This window comes from Meles meles, chromosome 15, assembly GCF_922984935.1.
Source record: "Meles meles chromosome 15, mMelMel3.1 paternal haplotype, whole genome shotgun sequence".
NCBI lineage: Eukaryota > Metazoa > Chordata > Mammalia > Carnivora > Mustelidae > Meles > Meles meles.
The window spans coordinates 8193429-8214274 of NC_060080.1; the positions used below are offsets into that span (position 1 = coordinate 8193429).

Genomic DNA, 20846 nt, shown 5'->3' on the forward strand with positions numbered 1-20846 from the left:
CGAAAGCAGAGGCTTAACCCACTGAGCCACCCAGGCGCCCCTCCTCATCTTTTGAAAGGGCACTAAGACCTGTGCTGGAGGTCCGTCGTGAGGGTCACTTAGACTCTGAATGGCCTGCAGGTGGCTGTTCGAGCAGCGCGAGGTGGAAAAGGCTCGCTGGATACAGATGCCCAACGTCACTGGGAAAATAGTTCCTTTTGTGATTTGCCTCAGGAATGTTTCAGTTTAGGGTTGCCTGGTTATTTTTGGCTTGTTTTTAATTTAAAAATTTTTTAAAGATTTTATTTATTTGAGAGAGAGAGAGAGAGCACGTGCATGCATGAGCTGGGGGTGGGCAGGGAGAGAGGAGAGGAAGCAGGCTACCCGCAGAGCAGGGAGCCTGATGTGGGGCTTGATCCCAGGACCCTGAGATCATGACCTGAGCCGAAGACAGACAGACACTTAACCAACTGAGCCACGCAGGTGCCCTTTCTTTGTTTTTTTAAAGAGACACGACGTTCATTTACTTCTTTTATGTTAGTGATATCCTCGTGAAACAATGACCGTTGCTCACTGTTTTTCTAGAACAACATTTTTCTGAGCGATAGAGCTGCCCGTGGCTTATGGGAGCTGCGATTCCGCTTTGCTTGCAGTATTCGCCCAGACGCTCTTCCAAAGGCTAGAGCGTGGCCAAGAGCTGAGACTGGGGGAGAACTGTCTCTTACTCTACCTTCCCGAAGTCCATTCTGAAGCAGCAGTTACTGCCCTGGGATGTTGCGACTGGCCAGGGCCCTGGGGGGTTTACGGACGCCCCGGGGAGTGGGGAGCAAGCTGGGCTCCAGAAGAGTTGAGCTGGGGGCCTGGGCCCAGCTGCTCTCTCTGGAGTCCCTCCTCGGTCATCAGGTGTCCCTGTCGTCTTCACAGACAGCAGATGCTGGCAGTCAGGCTGGGGGTGGGCTTTATACACCACCTTCCTCCTTCCCATCCCCTCACTGGACTTCACGGCCGAAAGCTTCGTGCTTTCCCTGCCACTTTAACTTCAGTCTGCAAACCGGAAATGCCGAGTGTTTTAGCACGGACGGGAAGAAGGGCTTTGGAGACACACAGCGCTGTTTGAATCCAAGCCCTGTTGAGTCACACCGGGCAAGTTACTCGGAGCCTTTTTTCCCTCCTTGGTAAAACGGGGGTGACGTGTCCGTGGCATGAGATGGCCGTGAGGATGAATGACAGTACAAGTGACGTTCCCAGCACGGTGCCTGGCACTCGGGGATGGTCGCGGCAGTTTTCACCCACGGCCACCCTACCCGCCGGCACGTGAGCTCCCGTTGGAAAGCGGCCCCCGGTCCAGAGGGCCTTGCTGCTGTTTGTGCCTCAGCCCAGGGATGTCAATCTTCTATTTTCGAGCAGGGAATTCTCCTGGTCAGAACGAAACGTGTCTTTGAAGCATGTCATGCAGCACATCGAGGCGTCCCCCAACATCACCCACTACGCCCTGATTGGCATGCGGAAGTGGTCCAGCAAGACTGGGAGCGGTGAGGTGCACGAGCCCTTCTCCCGCTGCCACGTGCACGACTTCATCGTCTTGAACGTGGACCTGACCCAGAATGTGCAGTACAACCAGAATCGGTGAGTCCTGCCGGCTGAGGGGCAGTCAACACCGCCCACGGGCCCAGCGCCCTCCTCTGCCCGTGGCATTGGTCTGACCCTGCTTTCGGTCCTCAGGTTTTTAAAAAAAATTTGCATCGTATAATTTCGTGGAGGGGAGATTTGCATGAGATCATGCCGCTTGCTTCCCCAGTCCGCGTGATACTTTACTTAGTGATTTATATATGTGCTACGTTGTTTCTCTGGCTTTTGGTTTCCTTCTTGCAACATATTGCTTTTTTTTAAAAAATATTTTATTTATTTGACAGAAATCACAACTAGACAGAGAGGCAGGCAGAGAGAGAGGAGGAAGCAGGCTCCCTGCTGAGCAGAGAGCTCAATTCGGGGCTCGATCCCAGGACCCTGGGATCATGACCTGAGCCGAAGGCAGAGGCTTTAACCCACTGAGCCAGCCAGGCGCCCCGCAACACATTGCTTTAAAGCTAAAAAGTAACCTCCATGTGATACTCTCTCCTGTTCTAGCCACAACTCAAGAATAACCCACTGGCCAGTGCTTACCAGGCCTCTGTGTAGGCCGGGCAGTGGGCGCACAGCCAAGATAACCCTCATAGGAGCTTCGATCTGGAAACCAGGCTGCCCTCTTGGGAACCTGGGTTCTGCCACTTAATGTCTTTGCGTTGTAGGCGCAGGCTTGCATCTCTGAACCTTGTTTTCACAGCTGTAGAAAGCGGCTCCTGTTTTTCTTCTGGGCAGTTTTCGCTGTTTTCTCTCTAACCAGTAGATGAAAAGGTGTTTGCAGGGTCCCTCACGGAGCACCTGGGGATGGGTTCGCCCCGGGGAGTGTTTCTGTGGTGTTCACCTTGGGTACACTCTGCCTGCCTGGCGCAGACACCCCACAGCTGGGCCTGCCCTCCTTGTTTGTTTTGCCTGATTCACATGTCTCTGTAAGGTGGGAAGGAGCCTCCCCCGCCGCCGGAGCAGGGGCGCCCCCTCCACATGGCTGGTGGGGGTGTGCCGGGGGGTGGGGCGGGGCCAAATGGGTCCTACGTTCTGCCCTCTACTTCCGCGCAGGTTCCTGTGTGATGACGTGGACTTCAACCTGCGCGTGCACAGCGCCGGCCTCCTGCTCTGCCGGTTCAACCGCTTTAGCGTGATGAAGAAGCAGATCGCGGTGGGCGGGCACAGGTCCTTCCACATCACGTCCAAGGTGAGGGCGCCCGCCGAGTCCGCCGCCGGGGCTGTGTGGGCTGCAGACTGGGAGCGGGCGGAGCCCGGTCTGCGGGGCGGGCCCGGGAGTGTGCAGCCTTGCAGCCCGGCCAAGGTAGCAAAGCGTCCTTGCGACAAGAACCACTAGAGTGATGCGTGTCACAGAGACCTAACCGTGCGAAGGGCGGGAGTGGGAGTCTGTGTGAGTGTCCCTGAGAAAGTGACATTAAAGCGGAGACCTGAGGGGTGAGAAATGTCTTCATATCCGGGTTTGGGGAAGGATCTGGGTGGAGGAGCTGAGCAGGTGGGAGGGAGGAGGTGAGTCGGGAAGAAGTGTAACGCGCAGGGAGAGAGGCAGAGATGGGCTGGAGGGAGCAGGCGGAACCTTAAGAGCCATGGGAACGTTCCGGACTCTCCCGAGGAGTAATGGGAAGCCACTGACGGGTGTCCAGTGGAGGAACTGATGAGCTTTATTTAGATCAACAGTCTCTCTGGCTACAGCTTGGGAAGCGTGTTGGCTCTGGAGTAAGAGATGGTGAGGGAGGATGGCCAGGGGCCAGCGGGAAGGGCCATGGGGGTAGGTGGGAGGTGGACAGATCTGGGGGCAGGGGGAGGCTGACCCTTCCTGGAGAGTCACATTCTTGGATTTGGGGGGGAGAGCCCCTAAGGTCCACAGGTTCTCTTGATTTTTCTAGACCAGACGGCCAGTTTCCTGATGGAATGCTCAATGTCACACTTCTTCCCGATCTCATTCGCTAATTTCACACGTCTCACTTGGGGAAAAGCCCAGTTTTTCTTAACAGAGAATTTTATGGTTGAAGGTTGGGTTCTCCACGGCCAGCCCTGCCATGGGACAGAGTCTTTTGGGCCGGGGCCACTCCCGGCAGAAGCCTGGCTGGGGGGAGTGGCTGGGAGCAGCTGACACCTCGCCTCCCCGTGCAGGTGTCCGACAACCCCGTGGCCATCGTGCCCGCCCAGTACATCTGCGCCCCGGACAGCAAACACACCTTCCTCGCGGCCCCCGCGCAGCTCCTGCTGGAGAAGTTTCTACAGCACCACAGTCACCGCTTCTTCCCGCTCTCCCTGAAGAACCACAACCACCCCGTGCTCTTGGTCGACTGCTACCTTAACCTGGGATCTCAGGTGACTTTCAGAGGGGGTCCCGCTGAGCCCGCGAGCCAGCGGAATTCCTAAAACAGATGAGCCGCTGTCAGGACTCGGACTTTGACCGGCTCCTCGGCCCCTTTGCCTCGGGTGTTTGCCTCCCTGTGCCGCTGAGAGAGCTTGAACGCTCTGCCCCGATGCCCTAAGTTAGGGATGAAAGCCGACTCTGAGGCCAAATCGCTTCTGACCCTCCGATGAATTAATGAGTAGATGAATCAGGAGAAACTTCCTGGAATTGATTTTTAGGATTTAGATTTGGAAATGACACTAAATATGGTCCCTATCCAAGCCCCCCCTCCCCCCCCCCGCCCGGCCCCAGCCTTGAGCTTGACCAAGCCCTTAGTGTTTGTTAGAGGGAAAGCCCTAGCCCATCATGCGGTTGAGGATTTCGGGGAAAATGACGGTTTCTCTTGGATTTCTTCTTTTTCAGATTTCTGTGTGCTATGTGAGCTCCAGGCCCCACTCTCGGAACATCAGCTGCTCTGACTTCGCATTCAGTGGGCTCCTGCTGTACCTCTGTGACTCTTTTGTGGGAGCCAGCTTTTTGAAGAAGTTTCAGTTTCTGAAAGGTAACTGCTCATGCGTTTCCCTCTGGATCTGGATGTGAATGCCTTTCCTTACCCCGTGCATCCGAGGAGGTGACTTCCGGTCCTTGTCCTTATTGGCACTGGGCACGCTGGGGCTCAGAGAGGAAAGAGGACTGCCCCAGCTATTCGGGAACGTCCAAGGAGGCTGATGCAATCCCAGGGCGGCTCTTGCTCCCTTGTGCCTGTCTGTAGAGTCAAGACACACCCCTTTCTCTTAGGCAAAGGGACAGTTTCGACTTCGTGCTCCTTTTCAGCCCAAGTTCTTAACATCAGCACGGGGTTCCCTCCGTTCCCTCCTCCTGGTGCCTGAGCTCTTCCTCCTCATCCTGGGGGTACTGCCTGCTTTTTGCCTTTTATTCTGACCTTCCTCCTTCTGTAGCTGTTGTCGTCTAGAGTGGCTGAGAGTGACAGACATTCATCCCGTAGCATAAAAAACTGGGTTCCAGCCAGCTGGGGTCCCTCACCGATCTTCACGTAACATTGGTGTCTTCACTTTGACCTTCTGGAGCAGGCATTTCCCGAGCACCAATGCTCTATAAGGCTTGGGAATCGTAAGAGGTTTCTAACACCGTCTGCCTTTGGGAAACATTTTGTGTAACAGGAGGACAGGACATGTGGGTAGGAGGGAGGCGGACCAACAGCAAACCAGAGTGATGGACTTTGGACAAGGCGAGGAGTGGAGAGGAGGGAGAATTACCAAGCTGGACGGGGAGGGGAGTGCTGTGTTGGGCGCCGGGTGCAGGGAGCTCGTGTGGGATGAGAAGGTAAGGCCCCACTGAGAGGTGGCCTAGCACAGGGCAGTTCACCCAGAGCTGGAGCTGGGAACGCTTGGTTTGCGACCAGACGCGTGCGTCTGCTTCCGGTTCTCCTCCCTTTCTTCCCCCCACTTCTTTCTGGACCTTTCTTCTGCCCTCCCTGTTGTCTCACCTGCCAGCCCCACCAGCTAACCGTCGCACCGTGCATGCTGCTAAGATAATGCAGCATTCCAAAAGTCGCAGGGGGCCACCTGGAGGTCTGGTCCTTCCCTCCCAAATAGCATCCCGTTTCCTTACTGCAAGTAAACGCAGGCAGTCGCTTGCCTTTGCCTTTGGATAAACTCACCTGTTTTCCTCAACGCCTCTGCCATTGCCCGTGCATACAGGTGCCACCCTGTGCGTCATCTGTCAGGACCGGAACTCCCTGCGACAGACAGTGGTCCGCCTCGAGCTGGAAGACGAGTGGCAGTTCCGGCTGCGGGATGAATTCCAGACTGCCAACGCCAAGGAAGACCGGCCGCTCTTCTTTCTCACAGGGCGGCACATTTGAGGGCGGCGGAGGCAGGTTTTCTGCAGGACTGGAGCCTTCAGAACCTCACGCGCGCGAGGCTGAAGGGAATCCGAGATCCCTGGGGGCTTGACCGGGAGTGGCCCCAAGATTGGTGTGCCGCCCCCTTGTGCTGTGTGTTGGGGACCCCGGGCCCAGAGGCGCACGGAGTCTTAGCGAGAGCAACGAGGAGGAGTTGGCGGCAAGCAGGACGGCGCACCCCTGCCTCCGGGTTTCCGGGCCAGGCCACGTGGCCCTGGGCTCTGCTGAAACCTGTTTCGTGAAGAACGAACTGTCGTCTGCTGTCGTGTCATCCATGTGCTTCCATGGACAAACTTGACTTTTCCCTTAGTGCTAGAGGATCGCTCTGGGATTTTCTCGTAGAGGTGCCAGTATCTTGGGCGAAGGATAGGATTTGGGCTCTGTGGGTTTCCTTATCACCTACTACAAAGCAGTATTCCAGAAGAACATTTTAAGGACAAAGGCTGGAAACAGGAAGAAACTAACATCATTTCCCCAAAGTTATGTAATTGCCTACAAGTTCGCTCTTCTAGAAGCTAGCCCAAAGGCATCGACGCTAGTAAAGTAAAGCAAGTGGCTTGACGTCAGAGCACATAAGATTCGATTAAAATAAAATAGTAGAGGGTCAGTACCCTACCTCTTAGAAAGGGCAAAAGTGAAAAGACGCTTTCCTTACAACAAAAAAGCGTTTCAGAAAGAAAATTAGGGTTGCTGAGGTTGGCCTGAAGAGACAGACTTTGCCTTACAAAGGAAAGAGGACCAAATTGCTTGCTTTGAAAAAACAAACACACCCAAAGTGACATAGAAAAGAGTTGGTAAGAACTAAACTTTTGACTAATTTATTGAAGCTGAGTTTTTGCTTCCTTAAATAGCTTGTTTTCCCTTATGAGTGCTTGGCCCCAATCAGAGTGGAAGGGGACAGAGCAGAGAAGACAGCAGGAATGTTCCGTGATGCTCCCCGTCCCTCTGATGGGATGTATATCAAGCCAACGTGTGAGAGCGCCACCCACAGGTCAGGCATTGGACCATGTGCTCTTACAGTTCGGGTCCTGCTTAGTCCTTCCAGCAGCCCACATGGGGACAATTATCCTCCACTTGGAAGATGAGAAGGTTCAGATACAGAGAGTCTATACCTCTCTGAGATCACAGTGCAGGAGAGGAGCAGGGGGATGGGCAAGTAGACTTCTGCATCCCGGACCAGAGTCTGTCTTGCCCTGGCACCATGGTGCTTTCAGAGTGTCTCTAACTCAAGGAAGAATTTAAAGATACTCAGAAAAGAGCCATCAGAATGTGTTCCAACACATCCGTGTCAGACTCTTACAAGCACTCTGATGGATAACAGTCCAAGAAGAAATTATTTTAAAAGATGATGCCAAAGAGTTAATCTTCCCCCACCCAAAGAAAAAAAGAGCCCATGAGTATAAAAGATTCGTTCAATGTTTATAAAACGATCACTTTATATATGCCATTATTCCTATCTTGGAATAAAACCTTACCTTCTTTAGTTATATTTGTTTTTTTGTAAATAGCAGCTTCTATGCCATTCTTCCCATTTTATTAGTTAATTTAAACTTGAAAAAAGACCCAAACATTCCTCTTTGTTCCAGCCTTATAAATAAAACATAGAGTGCACTTATGGTTTCTTTGATGAGTATTAATTGCATTATTTTGAGAGGATATAGTGTGGTCAGGGATCTCCAGAGGCTCCCTGCTTAAAATCTCAGAAAAGACACTTTTGGAAAGGAAATGATAAATCCATAAAAACAAACATATACTAACATGTGGAGGGATCCCTGAAAGAGGAAAGCAGACAAATTTAGGTGTACAGAACAGGAATGAAGTAAAGCACAGCTCAGACCATGCAGAGAAACCTGCACAGACAGTTGGGTCACTGTGCTGTGTGCTTCAGAGTGGCTAAGGAAGCTGGAAAGGGGGCCTGGAGCAGTTGTCAGGGTGATGATAGTGTGAGCAGCTGGGCTATCCAGTTCCTTCTGGCTCTTCTGCAACACTTAGAGATGCCACCAGCCTGGGCTAAGCAGGTGGCCATTGTTAAGGCAGAGTGTGGAGCAAACTGTGGAGCTTCGAGGAGGAGGGCACGGGGGTCCAGCAAACAGTAGTGCTTGTGCCCATTGATGGACTCTTTTCTGTCTTAGGTGCTTCCAACCTGAGAGTTGGGGGTAGGAGTGGCTTGTGATGGAGGAACTGACAAGGAGTGAAATTGAACTAAAATTCTGGATTTAATGGGGCAGGAGTGATTAACATGTTAGCAGAAAAGGAACATTTAAATATATGTTAAAACAACAATAATCTTGGGGTATCCAACATCTAAACAGTAAAGGGAAAGCAACACACACACAAAAACCACAAAACAAAACAAATGAACAAAAAAAACAGTGTATGTGGTATAAGGGAAGAAAAAGCTGAGGAAGGGAGAGAGAAGCAGCTTGGTAAATGAAAAAATGGAAGAAACACATTCGAATATATCCCTCATCACAATAAACATAAATGGATTAAATTCACCTAGTTGCAGATTGAGGCTCTCAGTCCTGGTTAAGAAAGCTAACAGACTGGGCATCAAAATTTTAGAAAATTAATGGATGAAGAGATACTTTTCAAAGTTAAATCCAGGGGATGATAATTGTCACAAAACTTTGTAGATATGCCAGCACTACCGTGAAGTCTAGAAAGCCAGAAGAGGAAAAGAATAGGGTAATGATGGGAGGACAGTTGCATGACCATGATTGGAGACTAGTACATCTCTCCAGAAATACAGGCAGAAGACCAATAGAAATAAGAATCAACTGACACAGCAACACGTTTGATTTAAAGTCATTAACCTCCAAAGAGGAGAGAGTTCTTGTGGAATAGAAATTCCAGGAAATGTTCTATAACTAGACAGAGGCAACAGTTGTATTACATTGTGGATGTGCTAAATTACACTTACGGTAAATTTTAGGTGTATTTTGCCATAATGAAATTAAAACTATTCCAGAGAATTGGAAGGTATGGAAATCTACTTCTGCAAGACCAGAAATAGCAATCACTCTCAAACAAGAGAAGAGTAATAAATACACAGATGGTGACTCTTTTTTCACGAATACTTACAGCAATTTGAGAATTCTTGCAGTAAAGGAAGAGAAACTGGGCTGTATGAACAATGTTCACATGGATGTCAGGGTTCTCCCAGCAGATGTGGCAGCAGAGAGAGCACGGAACTTGAAACTCAGAGACTTGGTTTCATGTCTTGATTCCTTTGCCAGGTCACTTGGCCCCCCTGGAGAATGTGTTAGCTATGAAATGAGCAACAGTCAGTAGCAAACATTTTTGAGCACCTAATAGGTGCCAGGCATTTAACTGGGTGACTGATTGCCTATTATTTTATCAACTCAATAATACTCTGAAGTAGATGCCATTGGGACCATCTTACAGATGAAAAGCTGTGGCTCAGCGAGTTTGAATGACTTGTCTAAGATCACACATCTATCAAGAGACAGAACAAATCTAGATTCATGTTACAGGTGTAAGCATAGTTCCACTAATATCTCGGCTGCTTTCTGTCTTGAGTAATTGACTTCCACCAAATGTCACATATTAGAAAGGCACTATTGCCTCCAAAGGCTCTCTATACGATTAAAGTACAGATCCAAAATTCTTTCACTGGGAGAGATGTGTTGGGATGTCTGTGGGAGATAATGCTGGATGCCAGCATATAGCAAATATATTACATTATATATCATCCTGAGTCTAGGCAATCCCAGCATTAATGTCCAGAAACCCTTTTAATAACAGGATTTGCATTATACTTCCCAGATCTGGCTTCAGAGTCTGCAGACAGCTCTTTCAGTGAAGACTAGGAACCAAGGGCACGTCCAATGTCGACGGCTTTCATTTCTTTTTTATTCTACTTGCTTAGGCAGACTTCCCAGCTCAGAAGGAATTAGCATTTTAATTAACAAAACAGTTGGAAAGCCAGTCAGAGTTTTCAAGCCCTTCATGTCTAGAGAAGAAACAAGAATCCATGACTACATTTGTCATTCACTGAATATACTGTCCCAGTTTCCCTTTGCCTTTCTTTCTTTAACTCTGATGAGCACTAATTTCTCTCTCTTGGGATCTCTGGCTACTTAACTCGGGTTCCTGCTCTATAAAAGGATCTTTCCCAAGGGTGGCAATCCACCCTATTAAGAAGGGTGGGTTTGGTTGCTGTTTTGGGTTGAATCACATCCCCAAAAATATATCCAGGTCCTAACCCCGGATACTTAAGAATGTGATCTTATTTGGAAATAAGGTTGTTGCTCATGTAATTAGTTGAGATGAAGTCATACTGGAATAGTGGGCTCCTAATCCAGTATGGCTGCTGTCTTGAGAAGAGAGTGAGTAGCAGAGGAAGGCTGCCATGTGGCCATCAAGACAGAGATCAGAACGATGAACCTACAAGCCAAGGATTGCTGGGAACCACCAGAAGCTGGAAGAGAAAAAGTAGATGCTTTCTTTAGCCTTTAGGGAGCATGGCCCTGCTGACACCTTGATTTTGAACTTGTAGCTTTAAAAATTGTGTGAAAATAGATTTCTGCTGTTTTAAGCCGCATACTCTGCGGTGCTTTCTTAAGGCAGCCCCAGGAAACTCATACAGTGGACAACGCATCCTTCATCTTTCAAGGTTTGGTGGAAGCTTCCTAAAATTCTGGCCCTGGATGAAGTCATGGCTGTAGGACTAAGGCTGATGAAAGGAACAATTTTGGGGTCTTTTGATCTTAGCCAAAGAGGCCAGTGGTCCAGCCAACCACACAAATAGACCTTAAGAGGTTTAGAGAATTTGGAAGATAATTTGCATTTGGTAACCAATGTCCTCCTTTATATTATTGACAGCCACTACTAACCGAGCTCTTTTTGTGCTTTTTTCATATTTATGATGCCATTTAATTCTTGAAGCCCAGGGGATAATCGTTACAACGTCTATTTCACAGATGTGACATGAGGCCCAAAGAGGTGAAGAAACTTAAGTCACACAGCTGATGAGTGACAGAGGGAGGATCCGCCCCACGCTCCGGGCTCTGTGACCACTGCTGGTGCTGCCCATGGGATGACAAGGGGAACTTAATTTCTATTTGAAATTTGTTACTTAGATGTCATACAAACAATACTATACCAACAGATCAGAAGAAAATAAACCAGGTTTCCCCACCCTTCACCAGACGTCTGTCTGCTGCAGGCCAGGCGTCATTAGTCTCAGATCCTGACATGAAGGAAACAGAAACCACCCCAGTCCTTGGGTCACTCATGCCTCCTTAGCAAACCCATCATGTTCACTAAGGGCTTCATTCTAGACCTGGATGATTTCTACATATCATCGTGTAATTTTGTATCATGTTCTTTTTGAGTAGCACAACCACAATGTTTTTGTTGCTGAATAAGATTTATTATTATTTAATGGTGGCCTGATAAGTGGGATTTGGGTGGGCTGAGTGGGTGATCGTGATTCACTCAGTTCCTTCATGGTGAGCCTTTCTTTTCTGTTGCTCTTTGGCCATGAGACTCTTGGGAAGATGCAGGAGGCACTGGTGGGCCTTGCTGCTCGCTCCCGAGCCTGAGCTTTGGTCCCTGAGTTGCTAAGCAGTGGGAGAAGGACCTTCCCTAACTTCTCTTTGCTTTTGTTTTCCCTATGTAGAAGATGGCAGTGGTCATGAGCGAATTTCTAGGAGCTCCAAAATAAATAGTAGTTTGACACCCTGCCACTTCTGGGTCGGTCACACAACTGGCCTCTGCCCACCCCCGCCCCCTGCCCCTGGTGGCCCTGCATGTCTGGTGTCAGGCAATCACTCCAGCCAGAGGGCAGGGGAGGGGAGTGGGTGGCCCCCGGGCCTCCCACAGCTCATGGAGTCCTACTGGGCAGACTGGAAAAGGTTACTACAGCTCATGTGATGTGACGATACGGTAAGCTTCTGAGACACCATCCTTTGTTATTGGTGGAAATTCTTAGGACATCTGAGCCCAGACTGATGAGCACATAGCTATAGGAAAATGTGGAGGACTTCCAGGAGAGCCACAAACAGCAATAATAACACAACAATGACAAACATATGCCAGCCAACGTTGATTATTTATTATGCACTAGGCACCATGCTAAGCACTTTAATCTTCGAACAACTCTAAGAGCTGGGTACTGTTCAACTCCATCACACAGATGGGAAGACCAAGGCTCAGCGTGGAAGCGACTCGCCTGCAGACGCACAGCTGGTAAGTGGGGGGGCCAGGGGTCCAGGTGAGTGCGTCTGACTACAGAGCCCGTGTTACTTGTGAGAACATCGCTCGTCAGAATGCTAGGTGACCGAGCCGTCACTGTTTGCTTCATTCAGTCTTCTGCTTCGTCTGGGTGGGCGTGTCTGGGGGATCCCCGGAGCCCAGAGCTGGGTCCATTCACGGGGTCCCCGGGGCTCTCCGAGGGGTCATGGCTCCATGCGGTGGTGCTCTCGACACAGGGACCCGAGGGCTTTCAGGAAGAGTTTTCTGAAGGAGGAGGACACGACGTTGTACAGGACAGGGGTCACCGCTGAACTAACGTAGAAAAGCGTGTTCGTCACCAGGTAGAAGTAGTGATAGAAATTGTAGAGTGCCCTGGGAGAGAAACCGGGAGGGTGTGTTAGAGGACCTGCACCTCCTCACCGCGCCCACCCCTTTCTTCTGGAGAAGGCGTCTCTCATCCGAAGGGCAGGTGAGGAAGGCCTATTTTCTGCTACGAGGAGGCGTGGCGGAATTTGATAAACGGTCCGTCAACCGCTGCCCTTCGCAGGTGCGCTCCACCGGGCCTCCGAGTCCCTGTTCCCCATGTAGTTCCCGGCCCCCTGCACAGTGAAAAGGGCACGTGCTGACTCCCAGGGGCCGTTGCTGAGCACACTGAGATGCTGAGGGCCTCCTGCTGTCGGGTGAGGTCCAGGAGATGTGGCTTCCCTAAGAAGTGAACGCCTTTCTGAGAAGCCGCGCTCCTCGTCACCAGGATTCTTCGCCGTGGGAAGGGCTTTGCATGTGCGTCTGCGTGTAAGGGGAGGTAGGGGCTCTTGAGGATGAGGCTTCTGCTGGCACAGCCATTTCCTTGGAGGCTACATGGATCTCTCTTTTCCTGGATGTTTGTCCTCCACTTAGGATCAGGGGCATAGTGATAGCTCAGAGGAAGGCAGTAGATTCTCTCCTGTTTTCCAGTTGGGACCCAAAAGGCATACATGGTCTGTCTCTGTCTAAGGGGCCCTTTAGCTCATGGACTCAGTGAGGCTCTGAGGCTTCCTGCCCTCTCTTTGCAATAGCAAGGCCCTCCCCCTACGCCCCCCACCTGTGGGCCGCTCCATCCTGTGGTCAGGATGCCCATAGCCTTGACCACCATTAAGACCTCTCACTCACATGACCTTATCAGTTCACTGAAGTTGCTAGAAAACGCCCTGTTCCGCACCCCCAGCTCAGAGGGTTTGAGGACACAGACTGGGCAGGACCAGCTAGAATGGAGGCCAGACTTCCAAAAGACCCAGCAACTGGGAATCCCTGTGGAGAGCATAGAAAGTCCCGGCCCAGCCCAGTGGCCCTTCCCTACACGCTTGGGTCCCTCAGCTGCACCTACCCAGTCCACCTGTCATCGGAAATGTAGCAGTACATGAGCCTGCGGACGTGGTACGGCATCCAGCAGACGACATACACACCCACAATGGCTCCTGCAGAACAGGTGGGGAGGGACAGAGCGACAGAGAGCAAATGTTCCCAGTTACGCCATCTCCAGGGAGGAAGACGCCGAGCTGACCACAGCACTTCACTGGAACTTGTTCCCGGAATCCAGGGGTTGGGAGGGAACTTTGAGGCTATCTGACACATTCTTATCTGGGTCTGTAGCCAAACCTGATGGTACCCTGATGTCTGGGTGAATACCCACTTTAACCCCCACCTGTACACTTGACATGCTTCTAGAAACTTCTACAACCTCTATAACCTCCTCCTGACCTCCAGAATATACTCTCAAACCAGGACTAAATATTCCCACCTGATTGTCTAGCTGCAGAGACAACTGAACTTAAATGTCATAAGCCTCTTCTGTTCTGTTTGCTGATTGACTGGTACTCCTCCATCCGTCTAGTGCTCCACCCATAAGCCAGATTGTCTGTCGATAATTCCACTACCCCCAGATCCAATCTATTAAAAGGCTCTTTCCTTGCATCTCTCCATTCCTCCCTCCTCACCTCTACTGTCCCACCCAAGGGGCTCATATCTCCCTTCCACCGGAGTGTGAGAGCGTCAGTCTCCCAATTCACCCCTTTGTCCCTAACCTCCTACCCCTTCCATCCCCTCCTCTACACCTGCCATGACTGGTAAATCCATTTTGTTGTCCTGTGTGTCTTCTGGACCAGGACATCGACATCAACTGGGATCTTGGTAGAAATGCAGAGTCTCGGGCCCACCCAGAGCTACGGAATCAGAATCTCTGGATTGGGGCCCAGCAGCCTGTGTTTTACAACGCTCCACACTGTTCTCACACACACAGAAGCTGGAGAAGCATAGCCTACACTCCAGAGTCTGCAGCGTAAAAGCTATCTCCCAAGCAAATCTCCATGCATTCTTGGACATTGAGTCTCTGTGCTGTCCGTTGTCTATGGAAGAAAGTCCAGGCACATCATGGGCTGCCTCTCTTCTTGTCACATCGCATGACACTTAGTTTTTGCGTTGCTGTCCTATGGACAACACTGGGGGCATTGATGAGAGCAGACCCTGATCTCATTCAGTCTTCCCAGACCTTAGCGAGCACCTGCATTACTGCAGATGTTGGGAAAGACCTGTTTTCCTGTGCCTCTTAATGTCTCCCCTAGAGGCCAAGTTGACCTAGAGACTTAGAAAAACCAACCAACAATCAATGTTGCATCAAGGAAAGCAAGGAGTTGGTGGGGAACTAGGCCGGGGATCCAGCTGGCCTGAGTTTTCCACTCCCAGACTGTCCCTAAATATAGCTGCTGCTTATATTCACCCATAGGCTGGACTCCCTGAAAACCAACTGGGAATCTGCTTGTCTTTATGCGCTACTCCTTGGAGCAGATGGGGGTTTCAGGTACAGAATTCGCATTCTAGCCTGTCGTCATACCACCACCAAACATTATGGAAGCCTGTTGGTGATCATGCAATTCCCCTAAGGCATAGCGAAAAAGTGAGGCCTGGAGAGAGGTAGCAACTTGCTCAAGGTCACTTGGCCAGGGGTTAGGGGAGGCATCCCTGGAGCCCCAGCTCCTCCACTCAGGACAGTGTTATCGAGTACTTAACTGAGAACTTGGACGCTGTGCTGGAGACGGCGGAGACGGCCGGAGTCCTTGTGTCGCACCAGGCTGGCCCGGCCCCCTGGCGGGAGCGTCGTCCTCTCCTCACTCGTTAGCTCCATGTGGCTGGGGGTGGGGCTGGCTGGGGCAGAAGTGGATGGCACCTGGGAGCAGAGGGCCACCAGGTGGCTCACAGTGACCCCATTCAGGAAGGCAGTTAATGCCAAGGGGAGCACGAAGGATACCAGCACATTCACCTGTAAAGGTAATTCCATGGCTTATGGTGGTGGACCCAAGGCTCTGTGATGCTCTGGTCATCAGGCTGTGCCCAGGGCCCAGGAATCTGCAGCAGCAGGAGTGGGGTGGGGGGACGACAGCAGGGCTACAAGATAAGGTTGAGAAGCTTCTCAGAAAGATGGGAAAGTACAATAAAAATAGGAGGGACAGCAAGAACATTTGGGATTAGGAGGACACTCATGGTCTAAGTAACAGTGGGTTCCAGAAAGCAAATAGAGAAAACAAAGGGGAGGAAATCATTTTTTAAAATAAACCACATTGAAGAAAGTTTTCCTAAGAGTGAGGGACATACGCTTCCAGATTGAAAGGCTGCCTGAGGGCCCAAGAATGAAAATAAGTCCACATTATGGCATGTTCTTGGAACTTTGAACACGCTGTGAGTAAAGAAGACCTTGAAAACTTCCAGAGGGATAAGACAGAGCGCATACAAAGGTGGGAACCAGAATGGCGTTGGACTTCTTTAAGGCAGCGGTGGGAGCTGGAAAACAGTGGAGTGATGCTTTACAGCTTGTGAGGAATTCTGTGCCTGGCCATAATCTGGAACATTTTCAGACATGCAGAATTGCACTTTTTTTTTTTTCTTCTGTGGACCTTTTCTCAGGTCACAGGAGGTTACGAGAGCATGTGTTCCATCAAAATAAGGTTGTAAAGTGATGAAGAGATACCCAGGATCCAAAAATAGGGTCCGTTGCAGAAGAGCAGTACGGCAGATGTGGCTGCACGTCCAGCTAGATTGCAGCAGGAGCGGGGGCTCCAGGGGCGACGGGAGGATGCGACTGACAGTTGCCCGAATGGGTCTGGACGTCCTGAGATAGTATTTATACTTCCAGTAGAGGAGTAAAACATGCACGAGAAATAGATCACAGGAAACTAAGCCAATTGAAAAAAGACCATTGTTGGTGGCAAGGGAGCAAACGTAACGTGGGAAAGGAACTATAATGGAAATATGTGACGTTTCATCTGTGAAGAACGCTTATCATAGCTGCAGTACGTAAGTACTGAGCGTAAGACGAAGCCTATTATACCCTGCTGTAATGGCCCCGGAGGAGCGGTGAGAAGCGTGTGTGGATGTGGGACGAGGAGGGGAGGGTGGCCGTGTGAGACAGCAGGATGCTCTTTCTCTCCAGTGAGAAGACACTGCATAAAATGAAAAAACTGCAAAGTCAAGCAGGTGTGTTCTTTTTTTTTTTTTTTAAGATTTATTTATTTATTTATTTGATAGTGATCACAAGTAGGCAGAGAGGCAGGCAGAGAGAGAGGAGGAAGCAGGCTCCCTGCTGAGCAGAGAGCCAAGCAGGCGTATTCTTTAGAAGTATGTAGGCAAAGAGCAGCTAGAGCTAAGGGGGACAGAAGCTGCCCCTTGACAAGAGAATATAAACCAAAGTGTGAAGGGGCCGTAAGGGAAACAGCTGTTTATGTTACAAGCCTTGTAACATAGTTATTAGTTGATGTTTTTTGACTTATGGAAAACAAGCTTATTATATAATACCTTGTTTTTTTAATGTTTTTAATTTTTAAAATTCAAGGTTTATGGGGCACCTGGATGGTTCAGTTGGTTGAAGGTCTGATTCTCAGTTTCAGCTCAGGTCATGATCTTGGGGTCGTGGGATCGGGTCCCATGTCAGGCTCTGCACAGAGAGCAGAGTCTGCCTAAGATTCTTCCCCCTCTGCTCGTCCCTGTGCTCGTGCTCTCTCCCTCTCTCTCTCAAATAAATAAAAGAACAAAACCTTAAAAAAATTCAAAGTGTATGTGTTGTTAGGGTTTTTCCTTATTGGTTCTGTGTGAACATTTTTGTTTTAAACTGAACACTTTAAGATTTTATTATTTTTTTAAAAGATCTATTTATTTTGATAGGGACAGAGGGGGAGTGGGAAAGAAAAAATCCTCACTCAGATTTTTGTGCTGAGTATAGGGTCCCACAGGCTTGATCCCAGAACCCCAGGATCACGACCTGAGCTGAAATGGAGAGTCCAACCCTTAATCGACTGAGCCAGCCAGGTGCCCCTAAACTGAACATTATGTTCTTTTTACTTTTTTTCTGTTTTTTAAAAAAGGATTTTATTTATTTGAGAGAGTGAGTGAGTGAGAGAGAAGGAACAAGGGGAGAGGGAAGGAGAAGCAGGTTCTCCGCTGAGCAGGAAGCCCGATGTGGGGCTCAATACCAGGACTCCAGGACCATGACCTGAGCTGAAGGCAGACACTTAAACATTTTAATAACTCTTTAAAGCGTTTAATAGCGCTTTAAAATCAGTAGAAAATATCTGGGTTCGGTGCTGTACCTTTTTTTTTTAAGATTTTATTTATTTATTTGACAGACAGAGATCACAAGCAGGCAGAGAGGCAGGCAGAGAGAGAGGAGGAAGCAGGCTCCCCGCTGAGCAGAGAACCCGATGTGGGGCTTGATCCCAGGACCCTGGGATCATGACCTGAGCTGAAGGCAGAGGCTTTAACCCACTGAGCCACCCAGGCTCCCCCAATGCTGTAGCTTTTTAAGGAGTTACCACTCATGCTCACAAATCAGCAGCAACCAAGAGAAAAATAAAACACTGAGTGACAGTCATTTTAGTTTGTTGCAAAACCAAGCAGGGATTTTATCAGCAGCAACATACTTATTATCAAATTGTAACTTTAATACCAGTCAAGACAGAAACTGAAGGTAAAAAATATATTCATCAGTTAGTAATTAATCTTTCGGAGCTTTGAAATACTACACAGTTTTTTGTACTTTCAAAAACTATGAGCAATTTTTTTGTGTGTGTGTGGTCAAAAACACATAGATAAGGACTGCGAGCGATAGGGCACTGAAAAAGGAGGTGCACCAAAATAATCCTAATTTGAGTTTGGTTACCTTGTTGTGTTAACATAGGTTAAATATTTTAAAAATTTATTTATAAATATAAATATTTAGAAAAATATTTTATAAATATAAATATTGTATAAGAATATAAAGAGTCTTCAAATAAAAATATTTTATAGATATTAATAAGAATATAAATACTCTTCAAATAAAAATATTTTATAAATATAAATATTATTATTATATAAGAATATAAATATTCTTCAACGTTTGTTGAAGAATACTGTTACTGTGAAGGAATTCGCTACGCATGTCAAAAACTTGCCCCTGGTGCGTTTCAGTTTCTATTGCGTTAGTCAGTTTGCAGCACACAGAGTAAACTATGCAAGCTGCATATTCACAGCCCAGACCTTGCTGGGCTCTCTCCCCGCCCTAAGCCCGACTCCAAAATAGGTGCAGCCTGGAAGCTACCACCTTAGTCTGTGAAGACTGGTGGACCTTGGTTCCCAAGCCTTTTGAGCGCGTGGTTGCTGGTTCATTGCCACGGCCACACCAGGGCGCAGAAGGGAGCTGCCCAGTCAGACCTTAGGCAGGAGCTGTGGGGCTCCGACTGTTCAGCTAGATCATTCTGCGGCAGCTCAGAATGTGCGTAGAGGCTGCTGGGAGGCCGATGGGTGCTCTGAATATGTGGTGTGCTTGGGCTGGCGTGGGGGAACACCGTGCGGACTGGACCCAGGAGGTCTCGGGTCATGCCTAGTTGACCTGGTGTGCTAGGAGGAGCACTCCCACTTTCAGTGGGTCCCTCCTTCTGACTGCTGTCTGGGCCCCTGCATGACGAGTTTCATTAGTGTCACTACTGTTCTGCTGGCTGGTGTGTGTTTGCTTTTGTTCTTGTCTTTTTTATCATCATGTCCAGATTTGGGTAAAGAATTTGACAACCCACGAACGTGTCTGATATACGAAGTGGATTTTTAAAAATTAGGGATTCTACCTTGTCGCTTCTGAGTAATTCCCCATAGTGACCATAGTCAGCAACTTCTGAAGCCAAGTGGAAGGTTTTCTAATCAGGTTTAACTTAAAATTTTCCAAATTCTTGTTAAGGCTACAATTAATACATGTATTTCTTCTGAAATCCTTCATAATATTGAATATTCAGGCCTCTCTTTTGTATCTCCACAAAATCCCATTAAGCTGGATATTCTGCAGTGAGGCTGAATAAAGATTGTTAGTTTTGATGATAAAAAATAGAAAGCTGGAATGGGTTATGAAATCTATATTTTTACAGTCCCCCCTCCCCCACAATTCTTTTGCCCAGTGATGTTTGGTCACTACTTCTGTAACACTGGGAAGAACGCAGACTTTCAGAGTTAGTTTTGAATTCAAATCTGAACTTCTCTTAGTACCTCATCCTTGCCAAGCCTCATCCCAGTCCTTCGTAAAATGGGGCCGTGAGACCCAAATTTCCGGGGTGAGGGGCGGTCGCGAATATTGGAAGTGAAAACACAGGCCCTTTAGCCTCCCTCCCCCTTACCTGAATGAAAACCTGGAGCGTGGCGCGGCTCACCAGAACGGTGCACACGCGCGAGGCGGGCTCCGGCTCCCCGCCAGCCGTCTCCAGCTCGTACTTCTGCCCCATGATGATTGCCATGGGCAGGGCGAGCCCGAGCGAGACGGCCCAGATGAGCGACAGCAGGCGGCGGGTCCGACGCGGGGACAGCAGGCGGCGGGCGCGCAGGGGCTGGCACACAGCCAGGCAGCGCTCGGCGCTCAGGCCGGCTACGCTCAGCACGGTGGTGTAGGCGCACAGCTCGCGCACGAAGTAGTAGGCGCGGCAGCCCAGGTCGCCGAACACCCAGGGGTAGTGGAACCACACGAAGTTGTAGAGCTCCATGGGCACGCTGACCAGCAGCAGCAGCAGCCCGGAGAGCGCCAGGCTGAGCACGTGGTAGCGCAGGCGCCCCGGGGGCCCGGCGCGCCCCTTCAGCACCACGTGCACGGACAGCGCATTGCCCGCCGTGCCCAGGGCGAAGATGAGCGCGTAGAGCGAGGTGAACAGCACCTTGGCCCAGAGGCGCGTGTCCACGCCCAGCCGGGCCTCCAGGCTCAGCGCGGGACCCGAGAAGGGCCCCGGGGGCCGCGGGCTGCTGCTCTCCATCCCGCTCCCGCGGCCGGCGCTCCCTCCCTCTCACTGGGCGCCGACTGGGCGAGCTGCCCAGGGAGGAGAGCGAGCGCCTCCTCCTCTCCCGGAACCTCCAGAATGGGAGGACCCGCCCCCCGGGAGGGTGCCCCTGAGCAAACTCCTGGGCGGGAGAGGACGGAGAGTGTAAGCCCCTCCGCTGCGTTTACATTTCTCGGTTCAGTTCAACCCACGGGAGCACTGGGTGCGGTGTGGAAGGCGATACAGAGGGGTTGGGCCTGACTTGCCAGCTGTGTGAACCTGGGCAAGTTTTTAAACTTCTCAATCCATTTCTGCATTTAGGAAAATATTATCTACACTGCAGAATCTCCGTGAAGATTAAATGAGCCAATCTGAGAAAGCTCCAAACCTTCAGCCTAAAGGGGCATCCCGCGGGTCCCATGCTCCTGACTGGGTTCTGCTGTGCTGCTGT

At 50.0% G+C, this 20846-nt stretch overlaps 2 protein-coding genes across 4 annotated transcripts in view; one reads left to right on the top strand and one right to left on the bottom strand.

The window, feature by feature from the left end:
- Positions 1-7496, top strand: part of GREB1 (growth regulating estrogen receptor binding 1) — a 135637-nt gene extending 128141 nt beyond the window's left edge. For all 3 annotated transcript variants that reach the window (XM_045978641.1, XM_045978642.1, XM_045978643.1), the window contains exons 29-33: positions 1387-1605; positions 2656-2791; positions 3733-3933; positions 4385-4523; positions 5683-7496. In XM_045978641.1, coding sequence (XP_045834597.1) covers positions 1387-1605; positions 2656-2791; positions 3733-3933; positions 4385-4523; positions 5683-5846 — 859 coding nt within the window. In that variant the 3' untranslated portion in view covers positions 5847-7496. The remainder of the gene's footprint in view (positions 1-1386; positions 1606-2655; positions 2792-3732; positions 3934-4384; positions 4524-5682) is intronic.
- Positions 7497-11959: 4463 nt separating this feature from the next.
- Positions 11960-20392, bottom strand: NTSR2 (neurotensin receptor 2). The gene is made up of 4 exons (XM_045979605.1): positions 19769-20392; positions 15150-15399; positions 13471-13561; positions 11960-12479 (listed from the first exon to the last, which is right to left on the bottom strand). The coding sequence occupies exons 1-4, from the start codon at positions 20390-20392 to the stop codon at positions 12311-12313; spliced, it is 1134 nt and encodes a 377-aa protein (XP_045835561.1). The 3' UTR covers positions 11960-12310.
- Between the last annotated feature and the right edge of the window lie 454 nt (positions 20393-20846).

Excerpts from the sequence above, each read along its gene's own strand:
- NTSR2 (XM_045979605.1), bottom strand. The coding sequence starts at position 20,392 with ATGGAGAGCAGCAGCCCGCGGCCCCCGGGGCCCTTCTCGGGTCCCGCG. Across the intron at positions 13,562-15,149 it reads GCACAGCGTCCAAGTTCTCA|GAGCCATTGTGGGTGTGTAT; the intron begins GTTAAGTACTCG and ends CCTGTTCTGCAG. Across the intron at positions 12,480-13,470 it reads TCCGATGACAGGTGGACTGG|GGCACTCTACAATTTCTATC; the intron begins GTAGGTGCAGCT and ends TTTCTCTCCCAG.